This window comes from Aphidius gifuensis, linkage group LG1 (genome assembly GCF_014905175.1).
Source record: "Aphidius gifuensis isolate YNYX2018 linkage group LG1, ASM1490517v1, whole genome shotgun sequence".
Taxonomy (NCBI): Eukaryota; Metazoa; Arthropoda; class Insecta; order Hymenoptera; family Braconidae; genus Aphidius; species Aphidius gifuensis.
The window spans coordinates 24153090-24179554 of record NC_057788.1 but is presented as its reverse complement, the minus strand read 5'-3'; the positions used below and the strand labels follow the sequence as shown (position 1 = coordinate 24179554).

General features: G+C 25.3%; 3 protein-coding genes across 7 annotated transcripts in view; 2 read left to right on the top strand and 1 right to left on the bottom strand.

Annotated features, from left to right (window-relative positions):
• Nucleotides 1-6337: 6337 nt before the first annotated feature.
• On the top strand, nucleotides 6338-8141 carry LOC122855939 (luciferin sulfotransferase). The gene is made up of 5 exons (XM_044157649.1): nucleotides 6338-7022; nucleotides 7102-7198; nucleotides 7275-7431; nucleotides 7516-7636; nucleotides 7706-8141. Exons 1-5 carry the CDS (start codon nucleotides 6827-6829, stop codon nucleotides 8092-8094), a joined length of 960 nt encoding a protein of 319 aa, XP_044013584.1. The 5' UTR covers nucleotides 6338-6826; the 3' UTR covers nucleotides 8095-8141.
• A 319-nt stretch (nucleotides 8142-8460) lies between these two features.
• Nucleotides 8461-11791, top strand: LOC122855537 (DDB1- and CUL4-associated factor 10). The gene is made up of 4 exons (XM_044156980.1): nucleotides 8461-9096; nucleotides 9166-9279; nucleotides 9370-9979; nucleotides 10069-11791. Exons 1-4 carry the CDS (start codon nucleotides 8891-8893, stop codon nucleotides 11278-11280), a joined length of 2142 nt encoding a protein of 713 aa, XP_044012915.1. The 5' UTR covers nucleotides 8461-8890; the 3' UTR covers nucleotides 11281-11791.
• A 1497-nt stretch (nucleotides 11792-13288) lies between these two features.
• Nucleotides 13289-26465, bottom strand: part of LOC122855320 (protein Skeletor, isoforms B/C) — a 136372-nt gene continuing 123195 nt past the window's right edge. For 3 of the 5 annotated variants that reach the window (XM_044156604.1, XM_044156593.1, XM_044156613.1), the window contains 12 exons: nucleotides 25919-26405; nucleotides 21848-21985; nucleotides 21345-21526; nucleotides 20661-20823; nucleotides 20293-20552; nucleotides 17946-18045; nucleotides 16688-16872; nucleotides 16068-16599; nucleotides 15784-15977; nucleotides 15480-15704; nucleotides 15177-15381; nucleotides 13289-14726 (listed from right to left, as the gene is read on the bottom strand). In XM_044156604.1, coding sequence (XP_044012539.1) covers nucleotides 13414-14726; nucleotides 15177-15381; nucleotides 15480-15704; nucleotides 15784-15977; nucleotides 16068-16599; nucleotides 16688-16872; nucleotides 17946-18045; nucleotides 20293-20552; nucleotides 20661-20823; nucleotides 21345-21526; nucleotides 21848-21985; nucleotides 25919-26000 — 3579 coding nt within the window. In that variant the 5' untranslated portion in view covers nucleotides 26001-26405 and the 3' untranslated portion in view covers nucleotides 13289-13413. Of the gene's footprint in view, nucleotides 14727-15176; nucleotides 15382-15479; nucleotides 15705-15783; nucleotides 15978-16067; nucleotides 16600-16687; nucleotides 16873-17945; nucleotides 18046-19239; nucleotides 19962-20292; nucleotides 20553-20660; nucleotides 20824-21344; nucleotides 21527-21847; nucleotides 21986-25918; nucleotides 26406-26465 lie in introns of those variants that run through there. The other 2 variants (XM_044156620.1, XM_044156628.1) reach the window with 2 other exon arrangements.

Below are 26465 nucleotides of genomic sequence, written 5' to 3'. Positions count from 1 at the left end.
TGAATTTCTTTAAAAAAATTGAAGATTTTGAACAGGATCGTAGAATAGGCAAGGAGGTATTTTGTTTTTTATTTGATATACCTCTTTTCTTTTATAATTTCCTAATTTTATTCATTCATTTTTTAAATTTCTATAGAAAAATTGAAGATTTTGAACAGGAACATAGAATAGGCAAGGAGATATTTTGTTTTTAATTTGACATACCTCTTTTCTTTTAGAATTCTCTAATTTTATTTATTTATTTTTTTGAATTTCTATAGAAAAATTGAAGATTTTGAACAGGAACATAGAATAGGCAAGGAGGTATTTTGTTTTTTATTTGACATACCTCTTTTCTTTTATAATTTCCTAATTTTATTTATTTATTTTTTAAATTTCTATAGAAAAATTGAAGATTTTGAACAGGAACATAGAATAGGCAAGGAGGTATTTTGTTTTTTATTTGACATACCTCTTTTCTTTTATAATTTCCTAATTTTATTTATTCATTTTTTAAATTTCTATAGAAAAATTGAAAATTTTGAACAGGAACATAAAATAAGCAAGGAGGTATTTTGTTTTTTATTTAACATACCTCTTTTCTTTTATAATTTCCTGATTTTATTTATTTTTTTTTAAAATTTCTATAGAAAAAAATGAAGATTTTGAACAGGAACATAGAATAGGCAAGGAGGTATTTTGTATTTTATTTAACATACCTCTTTTCTTTTATAATTTCCTAATTTTATTTATTTTTTTTTTAAATTTCTATAGAAAAAATGAAGATTTTGAACAGGAACATAGAATAGGCAAGGAGGTATTTTGTATTTTATTTAACATACCTCTTTTCTTTTATAATTTCCTAATTTTATTTATTTTTTTTTTAAATTTCTATAGAAAAAATGAAGATTTTGAACAGGAACATAGAATAGGCAAGGAGGTATTTTGTATTTTATTTAACATACCTCTTTTCTTTTATAATTTCTCAATTTTATTTATTTTTTTTCTAAATTTCTATAGAAAAAATGAAGATTTTGAACAGGAACATAGAATAGGCAAGGAGGTATTTTGTATTTTATTTAACATACCTCTTTTCTTTTATAATTTCCTAATTTTATTTATTTTTTTAAAAAAATTCTATAGAAAAAATGGAGATTTTGAACAGGAACATAGAATAGGCAAGGAGGTATTTTGTATTTTAACATACCTCTTTTTCTTTTATAATTTTATTTATTTTTTTTTTAAATTTCTATAGAAAAAATGAAGATTTTGAACAGGAACTTAGAATAGGCAAGGAGGTATTTTGTATTTTATTTAACATACCTCTTTTTTTTTATAATTTCCTAATGTTATTTATTGTTTTTTTTCAAATTTCTATAGAAAAAATAAAGATTTTGAACAGGAACATAGAATAGGCAAGGAGGTATTTGTATTTTATTTGACATACCTCTTTTCTTTTATAATTTCCTAATTTTATTTATTTATTTTTTTAATTTCTATAGAAAAATTGAAGATTTTGAACAGGAACATAGAATAGGCAAGGAGGTATTTTGTTTTTTATTTGACATACCTCTTTTCTTTTATAATTCCCTAATTTTATTTATTTATTTTTAAAATTTCTATAGAAAAATTGAAGATTTTGAACAGGAACATAGAATAGGCAAGGAGGTATTTGTATTTTATTTGACATACCTCTTTTCTTTTATAATTTCCTAATTTTATTTATTTATTTTTTAAATTTCTATAGAAAAATTGAAGATTTTGAACAGGAACATAGAATAGGCAAGGAGGTATTTTGTTTTTTATTTGACATACCTCCTTTTTTTTATAATTCCCTAATTTTATTTATTTTTTTATATTTCTATAGAAGAAATAAAGATTTTGAACAGGAATATAGAATAGGCAAGGAGGTATTTGTATTTAATTCGACAAGACTGTTTTCTTTTATAATTTCCTAATTTTATTTATTTATTTTTTTCATTTCTATAGAAAAATTGAAGATTTTGAACAGGAACATAGAATAGGCAAGGAGGTATTTTGTATTTTATTTAACATACCTCTTTTCTTTTATAATTTCCTAATTTTATTTATTTTTTTTTACAATTCTATAGAAAAAATGGAGATTTGGAACAGGAACATAGAATAGGCAAGGAGGTATTTTGTATTTTATTTAACATACCTCTTTTCTTTTATAATTTCCTAATTTTATTTATTTTTTTTTTAAATTTCTATAGAAAAAATGAAGATTTTGAACAGGAACATAGAATAGGCAAGGAGGTATTTTGTATTTTATTTAACATACCTCTTTTCTTTTATAATTTCCTAATTTTATTTATTGTTTTTTTAAATTTCTATAGAAAAAATAAAGATTTTGAACAGGAACTTAGAATAGGCAAGGAGGTATTTTGTATTTTATTTAACATACCTCTTTTCTTTTATAATTTCCCAATTTTATTTATTTTTTTTTTAAATTTCTATAGAAAAACTGAAGATTTTGAACAGGAACATAGAATAGGCAAGGAGGTATTTTTTATTTCATTTAATTCAACTCCTTTTCCTTATAATTCCCTAATTTTATTTATTTATTTTTCAAATTTCTATAGAAAAAATGAAGATTTTGAACAGGAACATAGAATAGGCAAGGAGGTATTTTGTATTTTATTTAACATACCTCTTTTCTTTTATAATTTCCTAATTTTATTTATTTTTTTTTTAAATTTCTATAGAAAAAATAAAGATTTTGAACAGGAACATAGAATAGGCAAGGAGGTATTTTGTATTTTATTTAACATACCTCTTTTCTTTTATAATTTCCTAATTTTATTTATTTTTTTTTTGAATTTCTGAAGGAAAAATAGAGATTTCAAACAGGAACATAGAATAGGCAAGGAGGTATTTTGTATTTTATTTAACATACCTCTTTTTTTTTATAATTTCCTAATGTTATTTATTGTTTTTTTTCAAATTTCTATAGAAAAAATAAAGATTTTGAACAGGAACATAGAATAGGCAAGGAGGTATTTTGTATTTTATTTAACATACCTCTTTTCTTTTATGATTTCTTAATTTTTATTATTTTTTTTTTTTAAATTCTATAGAAAAAATGAAGATTTTGAACAGGAACATAGAATAGGCAAGGAGGTATTTTGTATTTTATTTAACATACCTCTTTTCTTTTATAATTTCCTAATTTTATTTATTTTTTTAAAAAAATTCTATAGAAAAAATGACGATTTTGAACAGGAACATAGAATAGGCAAGGAGGTATTTGTATTTTATTTGACATACCTCTTTTCTTTTATAGTTTCGTAATTTTAATTATTTATTTTTAAAATTTCTATAGAAAAATTGAAGATTTTGAACATGAACATAGAATAGGCAAGGAGGTATTTTGTTTTTTATTTGACATACCTCTTTTTTTTTTACTTCTGTAATTTTATTTATTTTTTTTTTAAAATTCTATAGAAAAAATGAAGATTTTGAACAGGAACATAGAATAGGCAAGGAGGTTTTTTGTATTTTATTTAACATACCTCTTTTCTTTTATAATTTCCTAATTTTATTTATTTTTTTAAAAAAATTCTATAGAAAAAATGAAGATTTTGAACAGGAACATAGAATAGGCAAGGAGGTATTTTGTATTTTATTTAACATACCTCTTTTCTTTTATAATTTCCTAATTTTATTTATTTTTTTTTTTAAATTCTATAGAAAAAATGAAGATTTTGAACAGGAACATAGAATAGGCAAGGAGGTATTTTGTATTTTATTTAACATACCTCTTTTCTTTTATAATTTTCTAATTTTATTTATTTTTTTTTTAAATTTCTATAGAAAAAATGAAAATTTTGAAGAGGGACATAGAATAGGCAAGGAGGTATTTTGTATTTTATTTGACATACCTCTTCTTTTATAAATTCCTGATTTTATTTATTTTTTTTTAAAATTTCTATAGAAAAAAATGAAGATTTTGAACAGGAACATAGAATAGGCAAGGAGGTATTTTGTGATTTATTTAACATACCTCTTTTCTTTTATAATTTCCTAATTTTATTTATTTTTTTAAAAAAATTCTATAGAAAAAATGAAGATTTTGAACAGGAACATAGAATAGGCAAGGAGGTATTTTGTATTTTATTTAACATACCTCTTTTCTTTTATAATTTCCTAATTTTATTTATTTTTTTTTAAAAATTCTATAGAAAAAATGGAGATTTTGAACAGGAACATAGAATAGGCAAGGAGGTATTTTGTATTTTATTTAACATACCTCTTTTCTTTTATAATTTCCTAATTTTATTTATTTTTTTTTTAAAATTCTATAGAAAAAATGAAGATTTTGAACAGGAACATAGAATAGGCAAGGAGGTATTTTGTATTTTATTTAACATACCTCTTTTCTTTTATAATTTCCTAATTTTATTTATTTTTTTTTAAATTCTATAGAAAAAATGAAGATTTTGAACAGGAACATAGAATAGGCAAGGAGGTATTTTGTATTTTATTTAACATACCTCTTTTTTTTTATAATTTCCCAATTTTATTTATTTTTTTTTTAAATTTCTATAGAAAAAATGAAGATTTTGAACAGGAACATAGAATAGGCAAGGAGGTATTTTGTATTTTATTTAACATACCTCTTTTCTTTTATAATTTCCTAATTTTATTTATTTTTTTTTTAAATTCTATAGAAAAAATGGAGATTTTGAACAGGAACATAGAATAGGCAAGGAGGTATTTTTTTTTTAAAATTCTATAGAAAAAATGAAGATTTTGAACAGGAACATAGAATAGGCAAGGAGGTATTTTGTATTTTATTTAACATACCTCTTTTCTTTTATAATTTCCTAATTTTATTTATTTTTTTAAAAAATTTCTATAGAAAAAATGAAGATTTTGAACAGGAACATAGAATAGGCAAGGAGGTATTTTGTATTTTATTTAACATACCTCTTTTCTTTTATAATTTCCCAATTTTATTTATTTTTTTTTTAAATTTCTATAGAAAAAATGAAGATTTTGAACAGGAACATAGAATAGGCAAGGAGGTATTTTGTATTTTATTTAACATACCTCTTTTCTTTTATAATTTCCCAATTTTATTTATTTTTTTTTTAAATTTCTATAGAAAAACTGAAGATTTTGAACAGGAACATAGAATAGGCAAGGAGGTATTTTGTGATTTATTTAACATACCTCTTTTCTTTTATAATTTCCTAATTTTATTTATTTTTTTTTTAAATTTCTATAGAAAAAATGAAGATTTTGAACAGGAACATAGAATAGGCAAGGAGGTATTTTGTATTTTATTTAACATACCTCTTTTCTTTTATAATTTCCTAATTCAATTAATTTATTTTTGAAATTCCATGAAAAAAATTAAGATTTTGAACAGGAACATAGAATAGGCAAGGAGGTATTTTGTATTTTATTTAACATACCTCTTTTCTTTTATAATTTCCTAATTTTATTTATTGTTTTTTTAAATTTCTATAGAAAAAATGAAGATTTTGAACAGGAACATAGAATAGGCAAGGAGGTATTTTGTATTTTATTTAACATACCTCTTTTCTTTTATAATTTCCTATTTTTATTTATTTATTTTTTTATATTTCTATAGAAAAAATGAAGATTTTGAACAGGAACATAGAATAGGCAAGGAGGTATTTGTATTTTATTTGACATACCTCTTTTCTTTTATAATTTCCTAATTTTATTTATTTTTTTTTTAAATTTCTATAGAAAAAATGAAGATTTTGAACAGGAACATAGAATAGGCAAGGAGGTAGTTTGTATTTTATTTAACATACCTCTTTTCTTTTATAATTTCCTGATTTTATTTATTTTTTTTTAAAATTTCTATAGAAAAAAATGAAGATTTTGAACAGGAACATAGAATAGGCAAGGAGGTATTTTGTATTTTATCAGACTTATCTTCATTTATTTTTAATTTCTCATTTTAATTCCATAAATTCGAAGTATTATATTAAAAAATTACAGTTTTTTAACAGCAACATAGAAGAGGCAAAGAGGTATCCGAACTTACACAAAGTTTACTTTTCAATTTTATCTTTACCTAATATAATTTAAATTTTTTTCAAGTCTTTTTTAAAACATTTAATTTTCGTAGCAGGAACATAGAATAGGCAAAGAGCTATTCATTGTTTACTATTATATTTTACTCATGTTTTATATATTTTTAGATTATTCAAAAATAATTACGTTTTATATCAGGAATTTAAAATAAGCTAGAAGGTATTCTAATTTTTTTTTCATGTATCAAATATTTCCAAGAACTCTAAAGCGAAATTATTATGCTTATATTCGTATCACATTCTCGATCACCTAATGAGGTCAACAACTTTCTCACCAGTGAAATCCGCAAGAAGAAAGTATTTTTCTTATTTTTTTTTGGTCATATTATTTTTCGTATTTATCAAATAATTGTAAGGAACAAAGATAACGTAAAAAAATTCGATCAATAACATAAAATACAGATCTTTATATAGTTTACTCGTAGAAATACGTATACGATAAATTAATTTCCATTGACATATGAGTAAAGTTTTTTCAGAACGATCGAATTCAAATAAAGTGACAGTTAATAAACCGGGGAAAGTCTCTGTCTTCTGACGGTTTTCATTTTTAATCCAGTTTTTGAGCTCAACGAAGTGACTGGTAGAGCTCAGTCATTTCATGGTTTTCTCTATGAAACAACGTGCTATATATATTTTAAATTCATAAATATATTCGTATAAATATCTCGTATCAATTTAAACGATTCAATCCTCGATTTATTTAACAATTTTTAACAAACACTAGGCAAATAAAAACAACGAAAGAAAAAATGGAAATTACTTACACAACAGTCGATGGGGATGTCGGTGCACGGTTAGATCGAATGTTTGGTATAAAGTCGAGCTTCTTAAGAGTTAAACCTAGTGATTGCTTACTTCCTCCTCATTTTGTTTTTTATGGAACAAAAATTCGAGACATGGAAATTTATGATGATGATGTATGGATGGTTTCATATCCAAGAACAGGTAAAAAATATTTTCGTATCACATTTCCATCAATAACTTATTCTCATTTAATTTTTTTCCTTTATAATAAATCTTGAAGGTAGCCACTGGGCACAGGAAATGGTTTGGTGTATTGGAAATGATTGCAACTATGAAAAAGCAAAAATTCCATTGTTAATTCGCAATCCTCTTCTCGAGTAAATATTTTTATCTGTTTATTCATTTATAAATATTACTAAATTACCAGCATTAATTGATTTTGTATTTTTGCAGAGCCTCTGGCATCATGGTAAGTGGAAAGTATGTAGATTTTTTTTCTCAACTCGGAAATTCTGTTGAGAAAGTGGAAAATATGGCAAGACCAAGATACGTCAAGACTCATTTACCTTGGGAACTTTTGCCTCGTCAAATACCTGAAAAAACACCAAAAGTATTTACAATAATGATTTTATACAAACGAATAATATATTCAATCAAAATATGATAAATCAATTTACCTTTGTTATTCTTTCAGATGATTTATGTTACCAGAAATCCAAAAGATACTTGCGTTAGTTTTTATCATTATTGCAGACTGTTGCACAATTTAAATGGAACATTTGAAGATTTTGCTGAGCTCTTCATTGAAGATAATGGTATTTATTCATCTATAAATTAGTTAATTATAATATTATATATTATTATAATTATTATAATTATTTTAGGACCGATGGGACCATTTTGGAAACATGTACTTCCTTTTTGGACTCGTAGAAATGAAAAGAATATTCTATTCTTGACTTATGAAGAGATGAAAAGTGATCAATTATCAGCAATTAAAAAAACAGCTGATTTTCTTGGTAAAAATATTTCTGATGAGCAGGCAATTGAACTGGCAAAACATCTTGAATTTTCAAAAATGGCTGCAAATCCTGCAATTAATTTAGAAGCTATAATACCACAAAATAAAGATCCTGATACGAATTTTATTCGTAAAGGAAAAGTTGGAGATTGGCGAAATTACATAAATGATGATTTATCTAATAGATTTGATGAATGGATCGAAAAAAATACTAAAAATACTGATCTTAAATTTTCTTTTTCATTGAATTAATTATTTTTTTGTTTTATCTGTTATTATTTTTGTATTTACTACAGACATATTTGTCCAATTGTCAAAATAATTTACTCAACTGTTAATAATATTATTAATCAATCTGTATTGCTTATTTTACTAAAAAAAATAATGAATAAATTTAAATAATACATATACATACATAAATAGTCGCCAGATGTCATTCATCAAATTAGCGTGTGTGTGTGTGTTTTCCTTAGTTTTCCACTCCACTATTGTCTCTCACTGACCACCTACCATGCTTCTTACTCACACAACACACTATTCACTACATGTCACAACATGGCATTTACAATTCAAATTCTTTTAAACAATTGTCATAATAATTCATTCACTTTCTGACACACCATCAAGTTAAAGCAAAGATGGCGTTCATTATGTACTATCTGTCTAAATGTTTTTATTCTTTTTTTTGACAACAATTGATAATACAATAATAATTTTAACAAGTGACATTCACCAATAAACAATAACAATACGTTGTGTTTTTTTAACTGTCCAAGTATTATTATACTTTAATGATATTTTAAATTCATTATTCAATGACAAGTACAAATGTGTTGTTGATAAAAAATAAATAAATAATATATCCAAGTATATAACATTTGCATGTACAAGTTTAAGTACAATCCAAATACATAACCTAACTTGTCTTGAACCTTGAACTGAACAATAAATATATATTTTCATATTATCTTAGTCAAATTATATTAAATAATTTTCTTATTTTTCAAAAACTATTGTGAAGTGATAGAAAAAAAAAAAAATTAATAAAATGCCAAAAGTAAGAAGTAAACCAATTACTGGAGGTCATTGGCTACGTCAACGTGAGTTGGGAAATAATTTTCCACCTGGTTATGGTGATCGTTTTCATAAAACTCTTTACTCGTCAATTCAACCTGTAACATCTTGGGATTCCAAAGAAACCTTAGGCACTGCTATGCATGGAGGTGTATTCAATCTCGAGTACTCACCTGATGGGTAATTACATATATATATATAATTAAAATTAAATAAATGATCAATTAATTTATTTGTTTATTTTGACAGGTCCATATTGGTAGCTGCTTGTGAAAAAAGAAGTATTTTAATGTTTGATCCTCTTAGTAGACGTCTTATACATGCAATTGACGATGCTCACGGAGACTGTGTTAATTGTGTCAGGTAATTACGCCATTTTAATCATTTTTATTTATTATTTTCTAGTTATTTTTTTTTAATATCACTAATTAATGAATTATTATTATTATTTAGATTTTTGGATCAACGAATGTTTGCAACATGTTCAGATGACAGAACAGTTGCACTTTGGGATGCTAGAAATTTAAAACAAAAAATAAGAATACTTGAAGGTCATTCAAATTGGGTTAAAAATATAGAATACAGTCCAAGTGATGCTTTACTATTAACAAGTGGTTTTGATGGTGCTATATATACTTGGGACATTAATACTCATACAGAAAATGATACAGAAAATGGTACAGAAAATAATTGTAAATATAAACGTGTTTTTCATACAAATGGCTTAATGAGAACAAGATTAACACCAGATGCAACAAAAATGTTAATATGTACAACATCTGGATATTTGATAATAATACATGATTTAAAATTGAGTACATTATCAGATGATCTTGCTGGTTTTAAACCAAATATGTATCGTTTAATGCAATTATCACAAACAACAATACCAGTTGCTGCAAATTTTACAAATTTATTTTCACAAACAAGGAAACATAATAGAGTTGAATTTTTAACTGATTTTCCAACTGGTGATGATGCTGAAGTTATATCAAGTTTACAAGTACATCCACAAGGTTGGTGTGCATTATCAAGAAATGTCAGTACTGGTGAAAAATCTGAGGTAATTATTATATTTTTAATTTCAATTATTAATAATTATTATTATTATTTACTTGATAAAAATTATAAAATTAATATAAATTATTACAGTGGACATGTATACATGATATTCAAGAACGTGGAGGATTAAATTCATTTGAATTATCAAAAGAAGATGATTCAAATTTAAGTCAATTAAATAATGAAGAATCTGATGATCTTAATTTAATAAGTCATGCAAATCCATCAAGATCTGGCACAACATCATCATTTGTTATTGGTAATTCAAATCGTTCAAGAATCGTTCATAGAATGTCATATCCACGTGCATCACAATTTGTATCATCAAATGAATTATCACAACCAGTAAGACCATCAAGAACAAATCATTTTCGTAATAATATACGTTCAAATATTCATGGAAGAATTGAAAGAAATAATATTAGAACAAATGCTGGTATTATTGAAATAAATTCAACTACTGATAATAACAATTTAAATAATAGTAGAACAAATTATATTAATAATAATAATAATGACAATGATGATGATGATGATGACGATAATAATAATAGACAAGATAGGCAAGAAAGTAGAAATTTAATTAATGATGGTGATGATAATAATCAAGATAATAATAATGAAATGAATGATGATAGAATACCAAGACCATTTAATTATCTTCGAAGAGGTAATATTATTGATAATGGTAATTTTCCAACAGCAAATGTTGAATTACATGTTAGTTCAGCTGATATTTGGGAGGCATTAGTTGCTATTAGAGAAGCAAGATCAAGACGTGAACGTGAACGTGATTATTATACTACTGGTGATACTAGAAATTGGCTTAGACGTCCAAGTAGTGATGTTGATGTTAATGTTAATTTATCACCAAGAGCATCACATACTGTTGTTATACTTGGTAATAATCGTAGACAACCAGGACAAAATAGTATTGGACAACAACCAGCATATGCCATACCAAGAAATCATAAAATACATCAAAATATGTCAAGATTAACACATTTTATTGAAGAACCAAATGTTGGATCTGGATATATTAAAGAACTATGTTTTTCATCTGATGGTAGACTTATTTGTTCACCATTTGGTTATGGTATACGTTTATTATCATTTTCAAATGAATGCGAAGAATTATCAAATTATGTTGCAGGTAATAATGAACCAACTCAATTACATGAATTAGCAACAAATATAAGTCATTCACATACTGTACTTAGTACTAAATTTTCACCAAGACATTGTCTTTTAGTATCTGGTTGTCTTGGTGGTAAAATTGTATGGCATCAACCTGTTGTTTAAATTTAATTCAATCATTATTTACTTTTTTTTTTTTAAATAAAATATTTTCAATTATTTTAATTATCCATATAAAATTGTTCCATTATTATTTATAATTTTATAGTTTAATATAATAATAATAATTATTATTATTTATGATTTGACACAAAAAAAAAAAAAACAAAAAACAAATCAATAATGAAATTATAAAAATATATATTATAATTTTTATCGTCTCAAAATATTGTTAGTTATTTAAAAAAATCATTTAATACATAATTTCGATTAATTTTTTTTTATGTAAAATTTGTGCCGCGATTGTGCGATAGTTACTTATTCATGATGCTACGTAATAGCTTGCGGCACTATTTATAAAAATTTATTTCTTAATTATTTAGGATAAATAATAATTTGTCTTTCTTATACAGTATCAGTTATAATTTTTTTTTTTTTTTTTCTTTTTTTAAATTATTTATAAAATTAAAAATGAGATGAAATATGATGATGATATTACTCAGTGATTGAAATCAATTGTGTACAGTAGTCAACATGATGATTGTTTCATAAGACTTGTTTGTTTGATTTTTAATTTTCCTTTTTTTTTTTTTTAAACAGCAATAAAAAAATAAAAATCTAATTGAACAAAGAGTTGTTATTATTTCATTTTTTTTTTCTTTCCCATTCAGGTCGTTTTTTTTTTTCGTTATCAAGAATATGAAATGTAAAAAATAATAAAAAATGAATCAGCGATAAAATTGAATTTCTAGGTTTCTAATGACATTAATTAAATTATTGATTAAATGATTTTTTTTTCAGTTCTTGTTTATCAAAAATTCAGTATGGTACTAAAATATGATAGTTTAAAAGTTGTAATTATTATTGTGTTTGTGATTATTATTGATATAAATATTTATGCATTGGAGGAAAAAAAAGAAACACAAACTGTTTGGAAGTATTTACAAAGAGTTGTCACACCACATAAACCAGTTGAATTAATGTTGTCATATTTACCGAAAAAATTGGACAACTTGTCATCTCAAGTATTAAAATTTTCACTTTGGAGATTTAATAATGAAAGTTTTACAATTGAACAAAATGTTTTAACTCCAACAAGTATATTGACGAATATTGAAACTTCACCATTAATTGAAACAAGTACATCAGCTGATGATAAAATTAATGAACAAAATGTTTTAACTCCAACAAGTATATTGACGAATATTGAAACTACACCATTAATTGAAACAAGTACATCAGCTGATGATAAAATTAATGAATTTTGGAGTAACTTACCAAATCAAGAACATGCATCAAAATCAGCAAATATAAATGAGCCTGATAGTAGTTTTATTGAAGAAGCAATGGAAGATTTTGATAAATATGATTATCTTGTAAATGACAATACAACAGCAACAACAACAACTGAAAATAATAATGCAACTGAAGAAATAACATTACTGTACTATTAACAATAGCAAATGAACAATATATGTATTGTTTATATTTTTTTTTTTTATCCAAAAAATCATTATGATCAGTCAGTTACATATTTTTTAATAATTAAAATCAAACTAAACTTATAAACTATTTACAAATACATCTGCAAACTTAACAACCACGTTTAATTTTTTTTTCTTTTAATTATTATAGCAGTAAAAAATGTTGTTGAAAAAATAATAATAAAAAGAAAAACCCAGAAATGAAATATAAAATTTTGTTGAATAATCACTCAGGCCACGTGTATATTCAGTAAAAAAAAAAAAAAACAAAATATTAATGAAGCTGAATGAAGTCTTATTTCTATCTCTATATATAAAAAGATAAATAATACCAAAAGAACGACAGACTGATGGATTGCATAATGGAACTAGAGCGAAAATCGAACAAGTCAGAGAAGTTATTTGAACAATGAAGGCTTCGCATTTATAAGATAACAAAAAAAAGAAAAAACTGAAAAAACATAAAACGAAATGTTGAGCGAATAACGAAAAACAAAAAAAAAAAAAACATTTAAAAAAAGTGACGTCATTGTGGATCGATTGACTTGGCACGATAGCAAGATATATTCAAGAAAAGAAACAAAAAAAAAAAAGAGAAGAAGACGAAAAAAATTAATATCAGATAAAAGATGAAAAAAAAAAGAAAAAAAAAGTTCTAAAGGACAAAGTACAGGATGATTGTTAATGCAACATACTCAAGATTGGTAAATAATATGTGTCCAGTGCTGGCAAATGTTGATGATCCTTCATGAAAATCATGAGCATTATCGTCATCATTTTTTTTAGTTGAATTTTTATAATGATCATTTGTTGATCGTTTTGTTCTTACATTAAGTTTTGTTGTAGCACGTGGATCAAGTTGAGCCAAATTTTCAGTATTTATATCTGTTGATATTAGTGGTGGTAATTCACCACGAAATTTACCAAATTGTGGTGTTTTACTTAGTAAATCAGTGAGTCTACTGTGTGAACTAATTGAACTATGGATATCATCATGTGATTTATTATCATCTTGAATTGTTGGTGGTATTGATCTTGCAAGATTTGAATCCTTTACTTTTTTACCATCATATGTAATCAATGTACCAATATTTATTTTATTATTATCATTTTTTATTCCAGTTGGTGGTAAATAATATGCATCTAAGCCATCAGCAGCCATGTCCATATCATCAATATTATCAAGACGTTGATGCTTTATTTTACCACCACTTTGTACTTTTTTTTTTGATTTTTTAATTTCAGAATGTAATTGGGGTGAATATATTGGCTCAAAATTATTTTCTTTAATATTTTTATCTTCATTATTATTACTATTTTTATTATTATTATTACTATTATTATTCTGATTATTATTATTGATGTTATTATCGTTATTATTATTATTATTATCCCAGTATGACTGGAAATAATCTTGGCTTCTTGCCATATTTTCATCACGATCGATAGCACGAATTATTGGCTTAAAACCACCCTCAATAACAATTGAATCCGGATCAAAACCAGTATTTTTTGCTGGTTTAACATTATCACTAATATCATCTGTCGATATTTTTGATTCAATTTTTGTTGATAATTTTTGTTTATCATTTTTTATAAATTTATTTGTTGGTTGAATTTTTGTTGGTCGATATATAACTTTTTTACGTTCTGTATAACGTAATGGGGGTGATGACATAACTTCAGGTTGAATAATTTGTGGTCTTTTACCTGGTCGTCGAAGAATCATCATCGGTGGGGATTTATTCATTTCTACTGGTGATGATGGTGGTGGTAGTTGTGGTAGTGGTGCTACTGCTGTTGTTTGACGATTTGGAAAAATATATACTGTGGCTGGTTGTGATGATGAAGCTAATGATGCTGATGGTGCTGATAAAAATGTTGAAGATGATGAAGATGATGATGATGATGATGATGATGGAGGTGGATACATGGTTTTCATATTTCCATAGTTGAGTTGCTGACGATCTGTAATGAGGTGAGATTGTAAATTAGTTGAAAATACAGGATTAATTATGGACTGTTGTCCTTGTTGTTCATCACGTGATGTTTCTTGCCAACCCTGTGAATTTGGCACATTTCGATAATAATTAAATAAATTTTGTTGTGATATTTCATGCTCTCCAACATGATGACGCATTAGCATTGTATTTTGATGATGATGATGATGTTGATTATCCTTGATATTATGATGGTTATGATTATTATTTTTTATAATATTATAGCCATTATAATAAGGCGAGTTAGGCAATGGTGGCTCAATGTAAGACATTGCTAAGCGTTTATATGCATCATTAGGATGCATTGATGTACGTGTTAATTGCGGATTATTTATTAGCATTTGTGATGATATTGCGACGTTGTTAGGATGATAATTTTTATAGTTTTGATGATGATTATGATGAGGCCGGAGCATACCATGTTCCAGTTGGCCCTGGTAGAAATCTGGTGCTGGTGTTACCTTGGTGTTAACGTTAATGCTGCCTGCTGATTCAAGATCATCACTTGGCTCCTGTTGGCTTGATGGAGCACTCGCATAAATCTCATGGGTTTCACTAGGAGCAGCAACATCACAGCTGTCAAGAACATTGATCTTCCATCCAAGAAAACGGTGAGTAAAGCACTAAAAAAAAAAAAGTGACAAAAAAAATAAAATAAAATAAATCAATAAATTGTTTTTCTTTTTCTTTTTTATTACAAAAAATAAGAGTGACAAAGTACCTGATAGTAAACAGTATCTGGAGTATTTTCATCGGGTGTCCATGTGACAACTCCAGGCTCACCATGATCACACTTGAGTGATAAAGTTCTTTGATAAGCTCCAAATGATGAAAACTCATCAGCAGATGGCTGATCCTCATCAGGTATCCAGTTACATAATCTTCCAACACCTATAGCACGAACTGAACCTCTTTGACGTTGAACTCCAGCAAATATTTTAACTTTCTGTAAGAAAAAAAGCAGGAAAAATAAAATAAAATATTTATATTAAAGAAACAATAAACATTTGATATTGAAATCATACAGCTTTTTCTTCAGGTGTCTTGTGCTGATATCCTCCAACAGAATCATCAGTTATGTAGAATGGATGATAACGTGCTGGTATTTCTGAATCATCACCACCCTCAACAACAAACGTATATGTTTTGCCTCTTATAACATTAATTTCAGGTATAAGTAAACCATTGATATACCAAGATATTCCCCATCCAACGTGTCCTAAAAATAAAACATTTAAAAAATTTTATATTCTGTTGTAAAAAAGAAAAAACACTTATTTTACAAATAAATAGAACAATAAAGTTTTACCAGTTATAGCGGGATAACCATGTTTACCACCAGTTGGACCCATCTGTGCATAAAAGACACCATCTTCAGGCTCATAACATTGAATCGGTGGAATTTCCCAGGCATCTTTAGTTGCAGCAGGTGCTGGTGTTGCTGGTAATCTTGATGGTGGTCGTCTTGTTGTTATTGCAACATCTTGTTTGTTGTTATTATTATTATTATTATTTATACTGTTACTATTACTATTACTATTACTTATTTTATCAAAATTATCAATTGTCTGAGTTGGTGATGGCTCAGTGTCAGGCATTGGACAGTTCCATGATGGTGCACGTCCAAATTCAATAAATTTATCTGTCTTTAAATAATGAGTGTGAAAGCTGACCTCATTTCTTTCGTTGAGAGGACCAATTCCCCAGATTATTGCCTGAGAACCATTTGTCAATATTTGACGATCAAGTTCGTCAGATGCTATCAGTGGTCGTTGATATGTCACGATACTATAACCATTTACCATTGCCGCATTTAATAAACGAATTGAATTTGTATTTTCCTATTTTTAAATTAAATAAAAATAATGTTATTAGTATTTAATTTTGATAATTTATTTTTTTGTTATGAAAAGAAAAAAAAATAATTACCTGAATACGTATATCAGGACAACTTCCTCTACCACCAGAACATTGTGATTTTGCATCTAGAAAATAGTCAATAGCATATCCTTGAAGTGTCTCTTTATCAACCCATGCAACAACAATATCACCACCAATCATAACACTTCGTTGTGGATTTGCTGATAAACCAAATGACATGTACTGTCCGGCATCTGAAATTTTTATTTTTCATATATCTATAAAAACTGTATATATATATGTATGCCAAGTAATAAAATAAATAAATACATAAATGAAAAAAAATCAAGTACATAAAAATATTATCATCAATTATTATTTATTGATAATAAACTTTATGACCAGTTGAAAATATTTTATAAAATGTGAAAAAAAAAAAAAAACATAAAGTTTTACCGGAAGAAATTAAAGTTTAAATCATAAAAATTTTGCTCTTTGACGATACAAGTAGAGTTATAAATTGTTCATGGTAGTTTCATAGTGCAATTTTCGATTTTACTTTGATGCATTTACTGATGGGAAAATTGACATTTCTGTTTGTGCTTGTTTCTTATATTTTTTTTTTCCTTCTAACATTTCAGAAAAATTAATAGACGTACTTGTATTATAGCTAGTAAGACACTACGATGTGAGAACAGTATAAACTTTGAAAATTACCTCTATTTTTATTTTTTTTTTTTTTCATAGTAATTTCGTCTCCAATCTACGAGGTTCTTGGCTGTAAGCTTTTTTTTTATTATATCACGTATTTTATGCTCAAGAATAAGGCACAAAATCAATGGGACTTGGTTAAAAAAAAATAAATATATAAATGTATATCCAGTGAGAATAAAAGTTTTCAAAAAAAATCCTTAATCCAATAGATAAAATTATTTTTTAAGGATTTACTTGTCTTTCTCATGTTCTTTTGAGGATCATAAATTTTTTTAGTTTTACAATTATTGTCATTATTATTTTCTTATTTTATTTTTACTTTTAAAAAATTTTCTTTACTTTCGATAATATATATATTTGGGGGAAGTTTTGAAAAGCAAGTTTTATATCTAAATCTTTTACAATATGCCGATATTGTATTGGTAGATTTACACACATGTCTTTTCAAACTTGAGAATAGAAAAAGAAAAAAAAAATCAATGGAAAGGACCGCGAACACAAGTCATCACAAGAAACTTTATTTTCTAAACTACATACGTGAGGTATACACAAAAAATAAAATAAAGAAAATATAAGAAATAAAAAAAACAAATGTATAAAAAAGAAAACTTACCAAGTTTGCTGACAAGTTGAAAAACGATACTGTCTCCGGCCACGGCCCATCTTACTTCAAATGCCAGATTGTCTTCAAGTACTTCACAATTTAGTTTTGACTGAAATTTCATAAAAATAATATAACAATTTTAATTGAATATTAATATTTATCAACATATAATTAATATCCATGCTCAATTATATTATTATTATTTTCAATTTAATAATTGAATAATAATTATGATATTTTATATTATTTGTTTTATTTATTTAATTTGATATAAAAAGCCCAACTGATTTATCCACCACAAAATTAAAAAATACGTATTTATAAATTAATTATACAATATCATAATTATTGAAAAATAAATGATTTTTATTTTAGATAAAATACAAAATTATTAAAATAATAATAAGCTCAGGTAACTCGTAAATGTTTTGTAGTGCAAAAATAATATAAATAAAATAAAATCGCTTTATATTCTAAAGATAAATCTGCCAAGTGTTATTTAAATTTTAAATATGAAATATTATTTTCTTTAATTGTAAATTAATAATTAATAAAAAAATACTTCAATGAATACTTTATTTATTTTTTTTAAATTTGATTTAAAAAAAAATTTGAATAAATAAAAGTTAATAAAAATAAATAAAAAAAATTTAATAGCTTTTGGTATACTTTTGAATATAAAAACGATGTTAAAAAAAATAAAAAAATTTATATTTTTATAAAATAGGGAAAGTGAATAATATAAAGTAATTTAAAACATATCTAGATGAGCTGTCATTCATTTTCATGTAATATTATTTTCAGTTGATATAGTATTAAATGTATTATTTCTCGTTCTTTTATATATAAAATATATATATTTGATGAAGCTTCTGGTTTTGAAAGCTTTAACACGCATAATATAAACTGAGAGAAGACATTTCAATTAACAGTGGAGGGCACAAGGCGCGTAATCAAGGGTGTCACATGCGTTCTCTTCAGTTGAGATTGCATACATCCACATTAATACAAAAGGATGAGGAAAGAGAAAATCTGAGCGACAGATACGTGATAGTACATGTTCCTCTTCGAGTTTAACTCTATACACAAGCTTCGAGTTACCATATCAACATGTATGTCTATTCTATGTTTAACATGTTGGAGCTTTATTTCAACGATTACCCATGTATATATTATTCACACAAAGACATGCATCCCTCGTGTACCTTTTTTATATATGTGTGGATATTTATTTATTTTTCGTTTTTTTTTTATTCTTCTTTGTATGAAAACCAAGTTGAAATCTGTCTGTACAAGCTTTTACTATTTTCATGTATATTTAAACTGCAATAAATAATTTGACTTTTCATTTTAATCCTGGTATTTTTCAATATACGAGACTTGTGTCCTATCACTTTGAATTATTATCATCTACTTGGTAATATATATTTTTTTTCCAATATATATAGTTTATATTTATATCAAAGCTCATTGAATTGAATTTTTTTTTTTTTCTTTTTCTCTATCAAACTAATCAAACTTTAATAATGAAACTACATGGCTGGTTGAATTTTTTTTTTTTGAATAAAAAAATATATATTATATTATAAAAAGCTCAATTTTAAAGTTAAAAATAAAATATGACATTGTACTTTTTTGTAAGTTTTTAAGTATCCATAAATTTCATTGAATAATGGAATAACTTTTTTTTTTTTTTCATTTCATTTTTAAATTGTTTTAATAGCGAACGAATGAATCGAATTTTTGATCACCCTGGAATCGATGAACACGAGTATAAGAATTATGTGGTTGTGTATCGGAATATTGGGAAATACGTCGATTATTATTATTAGTATCGACAAATGTTTTTGGTATGTCATAGTCAATTGCACGAATCACTTGTACATGAACATTATCATCACGACGTGTATTTGGACGATATGTTGTTGGACGTTGATTTTTAATTGTTGATTTTGATGATGAAGATTTTGTGGGTGATTGTATAGAGGATGAGTCATCTGATCCAGCCTGTCCCTGTCTAGCGTTCTGCAACAACAAGGACAGAGACAGGGGATTTTAATTTTAATTTTTTTTTGTTTTACTATTTCAAGACGATATTTTTATACTGTCTATTATGTCTTTTGGAATTTTCAACCTCACTTATCATTTTTATTTTCTGTCACATATTTCAAGAAAAATTGCTGGACAATAAACTTTTTAATGACCAAAAAATTATGGCATGTGGGCAGAGTATTTATTTATTTAATTGTTATTTTATTATCTTAAAATTTAGTATAGAAAAAGAGTACGATAGAATTAATTAATTAAAGGGTTGATTATAATTTTTTAAAATATATATATTGAAAATTTTAAATACCTGTGGTGAAACGCCAAGCATTTTGAGAGATGGTGGTACATTTAAACTTTGGGGTATTTTAACATGTCCAAAATCAACAGTAAATGCTTCACACCAAACACCAAAATGTCCAAGTTGAAAGACTGTCAAATCTTTTGGTAATGTCAATACAATTGTTTTTCTATCATAACGACGAAGTGGAGTTATTTTTCCATTTTCATCAGGTACACGATGACCTTGTGGTGATGGATATGCTCCAGATCCAACCCAAAATTTGGCATCTGTTAAAATAATAATAATAATAAAAAACCCAAGTATTTAATATTTTGTTCAAAGTTTTTTTTATTAAATAATGACACATGTTTTTTGACAAAATTGATAAAACTCACCTGGTGCTTCACCATCATAGCTAAAACTTGGAATTAATAAAGTCTGTGCATCAACTATAACTATCGGTTCTGAACTCACTCCATGAACACCATTTAAACCAGCTAATTTTTGTGGTTTTGGATAATCAAAGTTACGTGGTATTTTAACATCTCCAAAGTTTACCTGTAAATAAATTATTATTTTACGTAATTTTTTATATTCAATTTTAAATTGCATCATTTAGTTTTCGAAAAAAAATAAACTTATTAATTATTACTTAATTTTTTTTTTGAAAATTAAAATCAACAGCTGTTGAGCTGTAGTTAAAAAAAAAATAAATAAATAAATATATATATAAAAATTAGGGATACATGAAATACGATTGAGGAATTGCTTTCCTTTTCCTGTAATTGCACCTGATCATATATACAAACGGAAGTGCAGGCTTCGATGGCATTGAGAATCAAGACCGCACAATAATAAAACTCTCATGCAATTGCTCTACTTTAAAAGACCTTGGTTAGCAAAACAAGAATTTTACGGTCTTTCAACAATCAAGAACCGGAATTAACGTTCCGTGAAAGTTTAAAATGCACTTTATATCTATATATATATATATTATATTTAAAAAATATCCATAAATAAATGCATAACTATATTTATAATTAAATTATATCTAGTAATAATATTATAAAGCTACTCACGGAAAAATCATCACACCAAACAGAAAACCATTTAATATTATTCAATGTTTTTCTCTCTGGCAATGTCAATGTAATACCCTTTTTTCTGTATCTCTTTAATGGAGCAGACATTCCTCTTTCATCTCGTATTTTAAATCCATTTGTTATTGGCGTCATTGAATTACCAGCATAAAAATAGGCAGCTATGTCAATCAAAAAAAAAAAACAAGGTGAAAGGATAATATTAGAATTAATAATATTAATTATTATTTTGATAATATATATCGTTTTTTTTTTTGTGTATTTATATATTCTGTCATTGAACAAGTGGACATGGGAAAGTTCATACAAGAAATCGACCTGGGGAAAGTTGAATGAAAGTTATCTGGTATATTTATAACGCTTAAAACACGTTCTTACCTAATTTAAATTATCAAATGATGTTAATTTTTTTTTTAATTTCTTATATTTAAAATGTATTTAGATTACATATTTTTAAATAATTTATAAAATAATTTATTTACCTGGTCCTTGACCGTCATAAGTAAAATCTTTGATGAACAATGTTCTACCATCAACAGCATAAACTTCACCACTAACTCCATGATGAAGCTCTGATAATTTGCCAATTAATTTTCCATAATATTCTTCACTGGAAACATCTGTTTTATAAAACAAAATAAATAACAAATGTTGAATATAATTTATATAAAATTTAAACAACAATTTTCATTACTGAGAAATCAAATTTAAAAATAAAAAAAAAACATTGTTAGTTTACTTGTCGAGTGATCGTTAAACAAATCAAAGTTATTTCAATGCCTAGATCATTATGCAATACTGATAAGTAAAATACGTCCTCGAAAGGCCATTGATGAATGATCACTGTGAATATTGTTACCGTTTTCAATACACTTTATTTTATTTCAACGCACTACAATTTATATTATTTTTTCTTCTTCTTCTTCTTCAATATAATTCCAAGAATCAAAAGATTCATTACAAGAGAATATTTTATTATTCAAGAATGAATATAACTTGACAGGAATAATGGTTATCCATGTTTGGAATTGGTTAACGGATGTATATTTACAATATAACATTGAATTTTAAAATGTAATTTTGAAAAAATAAAAAAAAATATATTAAATTATCAATACAATGGTATAAAATATTGTTACTGATGGGTTGTTATACTATCAATTTTAGTTTAAAAAAGAAAAAATATGTGGCGCTTATTAAGGTAAAAATAAAGAAAAATTGTAACATAAATTTTATAAAATTGACTAAATCAAATAACCGTTATTTTTTGAGCTAATATATTTTAACAACATCCACATGTATAATAGTTTTAACGACTAGCTTGTTTACAACAAGCATTTTGATAATGTAATATACAATGTAACTGGATATTGTGTATAAGAGTTTGAAGAAATTGATTCTAACAATTCTCATGACATTACCTAGTTATCTGGCTTTTCTGATAATTGAAAAATCTTCTATATTGGCATCCAAGCTTTTATTGAGAATTTTTTTTTTATTCTTTGCCTGATCTTGATATCTTTGATAGTAATCAGTTCTTTTGATACAAAAAATTGTTATTGTTATTATTTCTTTTTTCTTTTTAATTTAAAACCACTGATAAATATCTGATAATTTTTTTTTTTTTCTTTGAAAGTTTTACTTTAGATAACATATTTTTTTTTTTTAGTTCTTTTGATGCTGATAGTCGTGATGAAAACAGGGAAAAATCTTTACTCACGCTAAGGCCTCATTTAACACACAAAAATTGGATATAAAGGCGTGTATGATGGTGATTTTGATAAGCAACTTACTAAACGATACTACTGCTACTGTTTTTTTAAATATTATTATTTTTTTATTTATTTAATATGAATATGAAAATTTTAGGGACCCCAGTGGCATTAGCATGACTTTATCACCTTTCATTTCGTTTTAATATACTTTTTTTTTTTTTTTTATTTCAATTTATTCATACTCTAAAAATTATAAAATAAATTAACATATATTTACGATGAAATAATATATTTGGGTTATTATTATTTATTCATTTTTTTTTTTGTTTTCTTTAACAATGTATACTTGAAAAATGAATTGGTTGAATTATGAGAAAAAAATATCATGAATTCAGCAATACGTGGGATATATATAAATTGCCAAATTTAGTAGTAACACACGAATGAAGATTTTCAATACGACAATGCAAAATTTTATAAAAATATTTAAAATGTGCTGAAGTTATTTATTTTTTTTTTGCTGACATTCAGATTATTTTTATTGATGCTTTTGTCTTTTAAAAAAAAAAAGAAAAATAAATCTTGATATTTTTTAAGCTGCTTGAAAATTACCACACTTTGAATGTAAAATATTTTATAAATTTTTCTTTATCTTGATATAATTTATTTGTATCATTTTCAGGGCCAAAATAATCAAAATAACAAACAAAGCACGAAATTTTTGAATGTTGATCCTCTGACATTTACGAGAGGAGAAAGCAAAACGAGCGTCGTAATTGGTATGCCATATATGTATGTCCCAACTCGAAAAAAATAAAAATATATATATATATACATCCAAACAGCTATACACCTATGCTATCTTTCACATTACATGTATATTGATCTTTTTTTTTTTCATTTATTATTTTTAAATATATGTATATAAATAAATAGAATTGAAAAAAATTTCTCTTCAATGACTAAATATTATTCAACAATAATATTTATTTTAATAATAAATGGCATCTTCAAATGAATACCGAAATTTCAAGTGGTATTTTTTTGTTTTTATTATTTTAAAAGTAATATTCTATATATGTGTATAGAGAGAAATCTATTGAGTGTAAACAAACGGTACCTCGAGTGGTTGTAATTCACAGAATGTATCAAAGCGATCACTTCGTTACATTAAATTGCAGAGCAATTGAAACGTGTAACGAGTCACAGCAACATGTCCAATAGGACAGCTCAATTTTCAAACATTCGTTATCAATGTTTACACTCATCTATAAACATCAATATTAAATCATAAATATACTACTATTTCCGTAATATCATAATGAATGGAAAATAAAATTTTTAATTAACTCTCTCTCTCTCTGTCTATTTTATATTCTTGTCAAATATATTTGATAACTATTTGATGACTAAAATGACACATTGATCGTTTGAAAACATATTTCTATTTTTTATTTTAAAGAAAAAAAAAAAAGCTGAATAAAATATTATTATTTTTTCTTATTGATTAAAATTTTCATATATAAAATTGAATAATAAAATAGAGGGTTATTTATTCTCTCGTTCGAAGATTAATTCATAGCGGTGGATAAAAAAGTAATAAAGACATAAATAAATAAATAAAAAAAATTGGATCATCAATTTTTTTTTTCAATCTATACAATGATGAGAATTGACAAGAGTGGTCAGCACATATATTTTCGTTAAACTGGTAAATATATATGTATATATTTTTTTGTTATCTACTATTTTTCTATACTCATGACAGACCCCAAATATTCCGTCTAGTTGTACAAAAAAAATAATAATAATAAAAAAAAAAAGCTTGTTTTTTTTCCCTATTTCAAACGATATAAATCTCATTTGTTATTTTAACCATCAATTCTGTCAGTCATAGCTGTGGCTTGCACTTGCGCTTAAAAAAAAAAAATAAATAAAACAAAAAAATTGCAATGAAAACCACAGAGTGTATATACTACCGACTAGGTTGAAAATCTCGCGATAAAAAAAAATAATAAATTCAATTCATCTGTCACAAATATATAATATGCAAAAAAAATTAATTCACATATTTTTTTTTCTTTTTTAAATACTGATCAATCGATGACACAAATTTATGAAAAAAAAAAAAACCTTAATGGTAATAGAATCAATAAAAATAAATTGAAATTTTTTAAGTTAAATTGTGTATGTAGTTTGAAGATGAATTATGACGGTTTTAGTTTAAACTTTTTCGATAAATTATAGAAAAATTTAAATTAAAGCATTGACTATCGCGTGCCAGGATCATTTAGCATGACGATCGCACTTGGATGCGGTTAGATTTTTAAGGCCACTAAGACTTTCCAATTCAATTATAAACCATCAAGCATATCACTATATAAAATCATCAAAGTAGCTGTCATTTTTTTAAGTTAATATTTTTCATTCTAAATCAATTTTACTATTTGATATTATTATTAAATATAGATGAAAAAAAATAAAATAATAATAAAATTAACAATTTTCTATAACAAATTGCACGTAAAAACATATTGTTGGCTTGAAGAATGATCGATGGACATGGTTTTTATCCATAAAAACTACCCGATCGTTTGAATGTGTCTAGACATAATGTCGCCTTCGTGTAAAATCACCCAGAAAATTTTTCCATATTTTTCAAACGAGCCAGTTATATTATTATTAAGTATACGTATTTATACCAAACAACAATAAACATTAAAAATATTTAAATTACCACTTTATCACAAAATGATTGATGATGTAAAAAAAAAAAATAAATAAATTTAAAAATGTTAAACAAAATAAAATAAACAACAACAACAAGTATCCACTCACGTGTGGCTAGAAGCAGAAATAAGGTGACTAGACCAAGGTAACCACCCCTGGATGTCGATGATGATGATGATCGGCTTCTCATGGTGTCTTGATGCAAACTGTCGATTGAATGTGTCCAACTGACTGTCTCAAGCCAACTTCTCTTTAACCAATCCCACTTGAGTTTGTTGTTGATATCATGAAAGGTATTTTGTATGTTAAAATAACATGAGAACTTGATGATTTCCCCTTCTGTCTATTTTTTCATCAACTCAATTTCAGATCTTCATTTTATCGTATCCCCCTCTTTTTTGCCCCCTTTCTCTTATTTGCAAAGTATTTTTTTTTTTTTATAAATTTATTATTTTACGATATTTCTGGTATTCGCGACGACTGAGACCAGAAATATATTTTGCAAAAATGAAAAAAAAGAAAGAGACGTGAAATTTGTGGAAGGGGACAGTTTGCATCATGCAATATCTAGGTTGAAAGCCTCATCCCAATGATTCTGTAATAGTTGTCAAGATGATAATTTAAAACATTTATATTACATTAATTATTATAAATT

Excerpts from the sequence above, each read along its gene's own strand:
- LOC122855939 (XM_044157649.1), top strand. The coding sequence starts at position 6,827 with ATGGAAATTACTTACACAACAGTCGATGGGGATGTCGGTGCACGGTTA. Across the intron at positions 7,023-7,101 it reads GGTTTCATATCCAAGAACAG|GTAGCCACTGGGCACAGGAA; the intron begins GTAAAAAATATT and ends TAAATCTTGAAG. Across the intron at positions 7,199-7,274 it reads ATTCGCAATCCTCTTCTCGA|AGCCTCTGGCATCATGGTAA; the intron begins GTAAATATTTTT and ends GTATTTTTGCAG.
- LOC122855537 (XM_044156980.1), top strand. The coding sequence starts at position 8,891 with ATGCCAAAAGTAAGAAGTAAACCAATTACTGGAGGTCATTGGCTACGT. Across the intron at positions 9,280-9,369 it reads GACTGTGTTAATTGTGTCAG|ATTTTTGGATCAACGAATGT; the intron begins GTAATTACGCCA and ends ATTATTATTTAG. Across the intron at positions 9,980-10,068 it reads GTACTGGTGAAAAATCTGAG|TGGACATGTATACATGATAT; the intron begins GTAATTATTATA and ends AAATTATTACAG.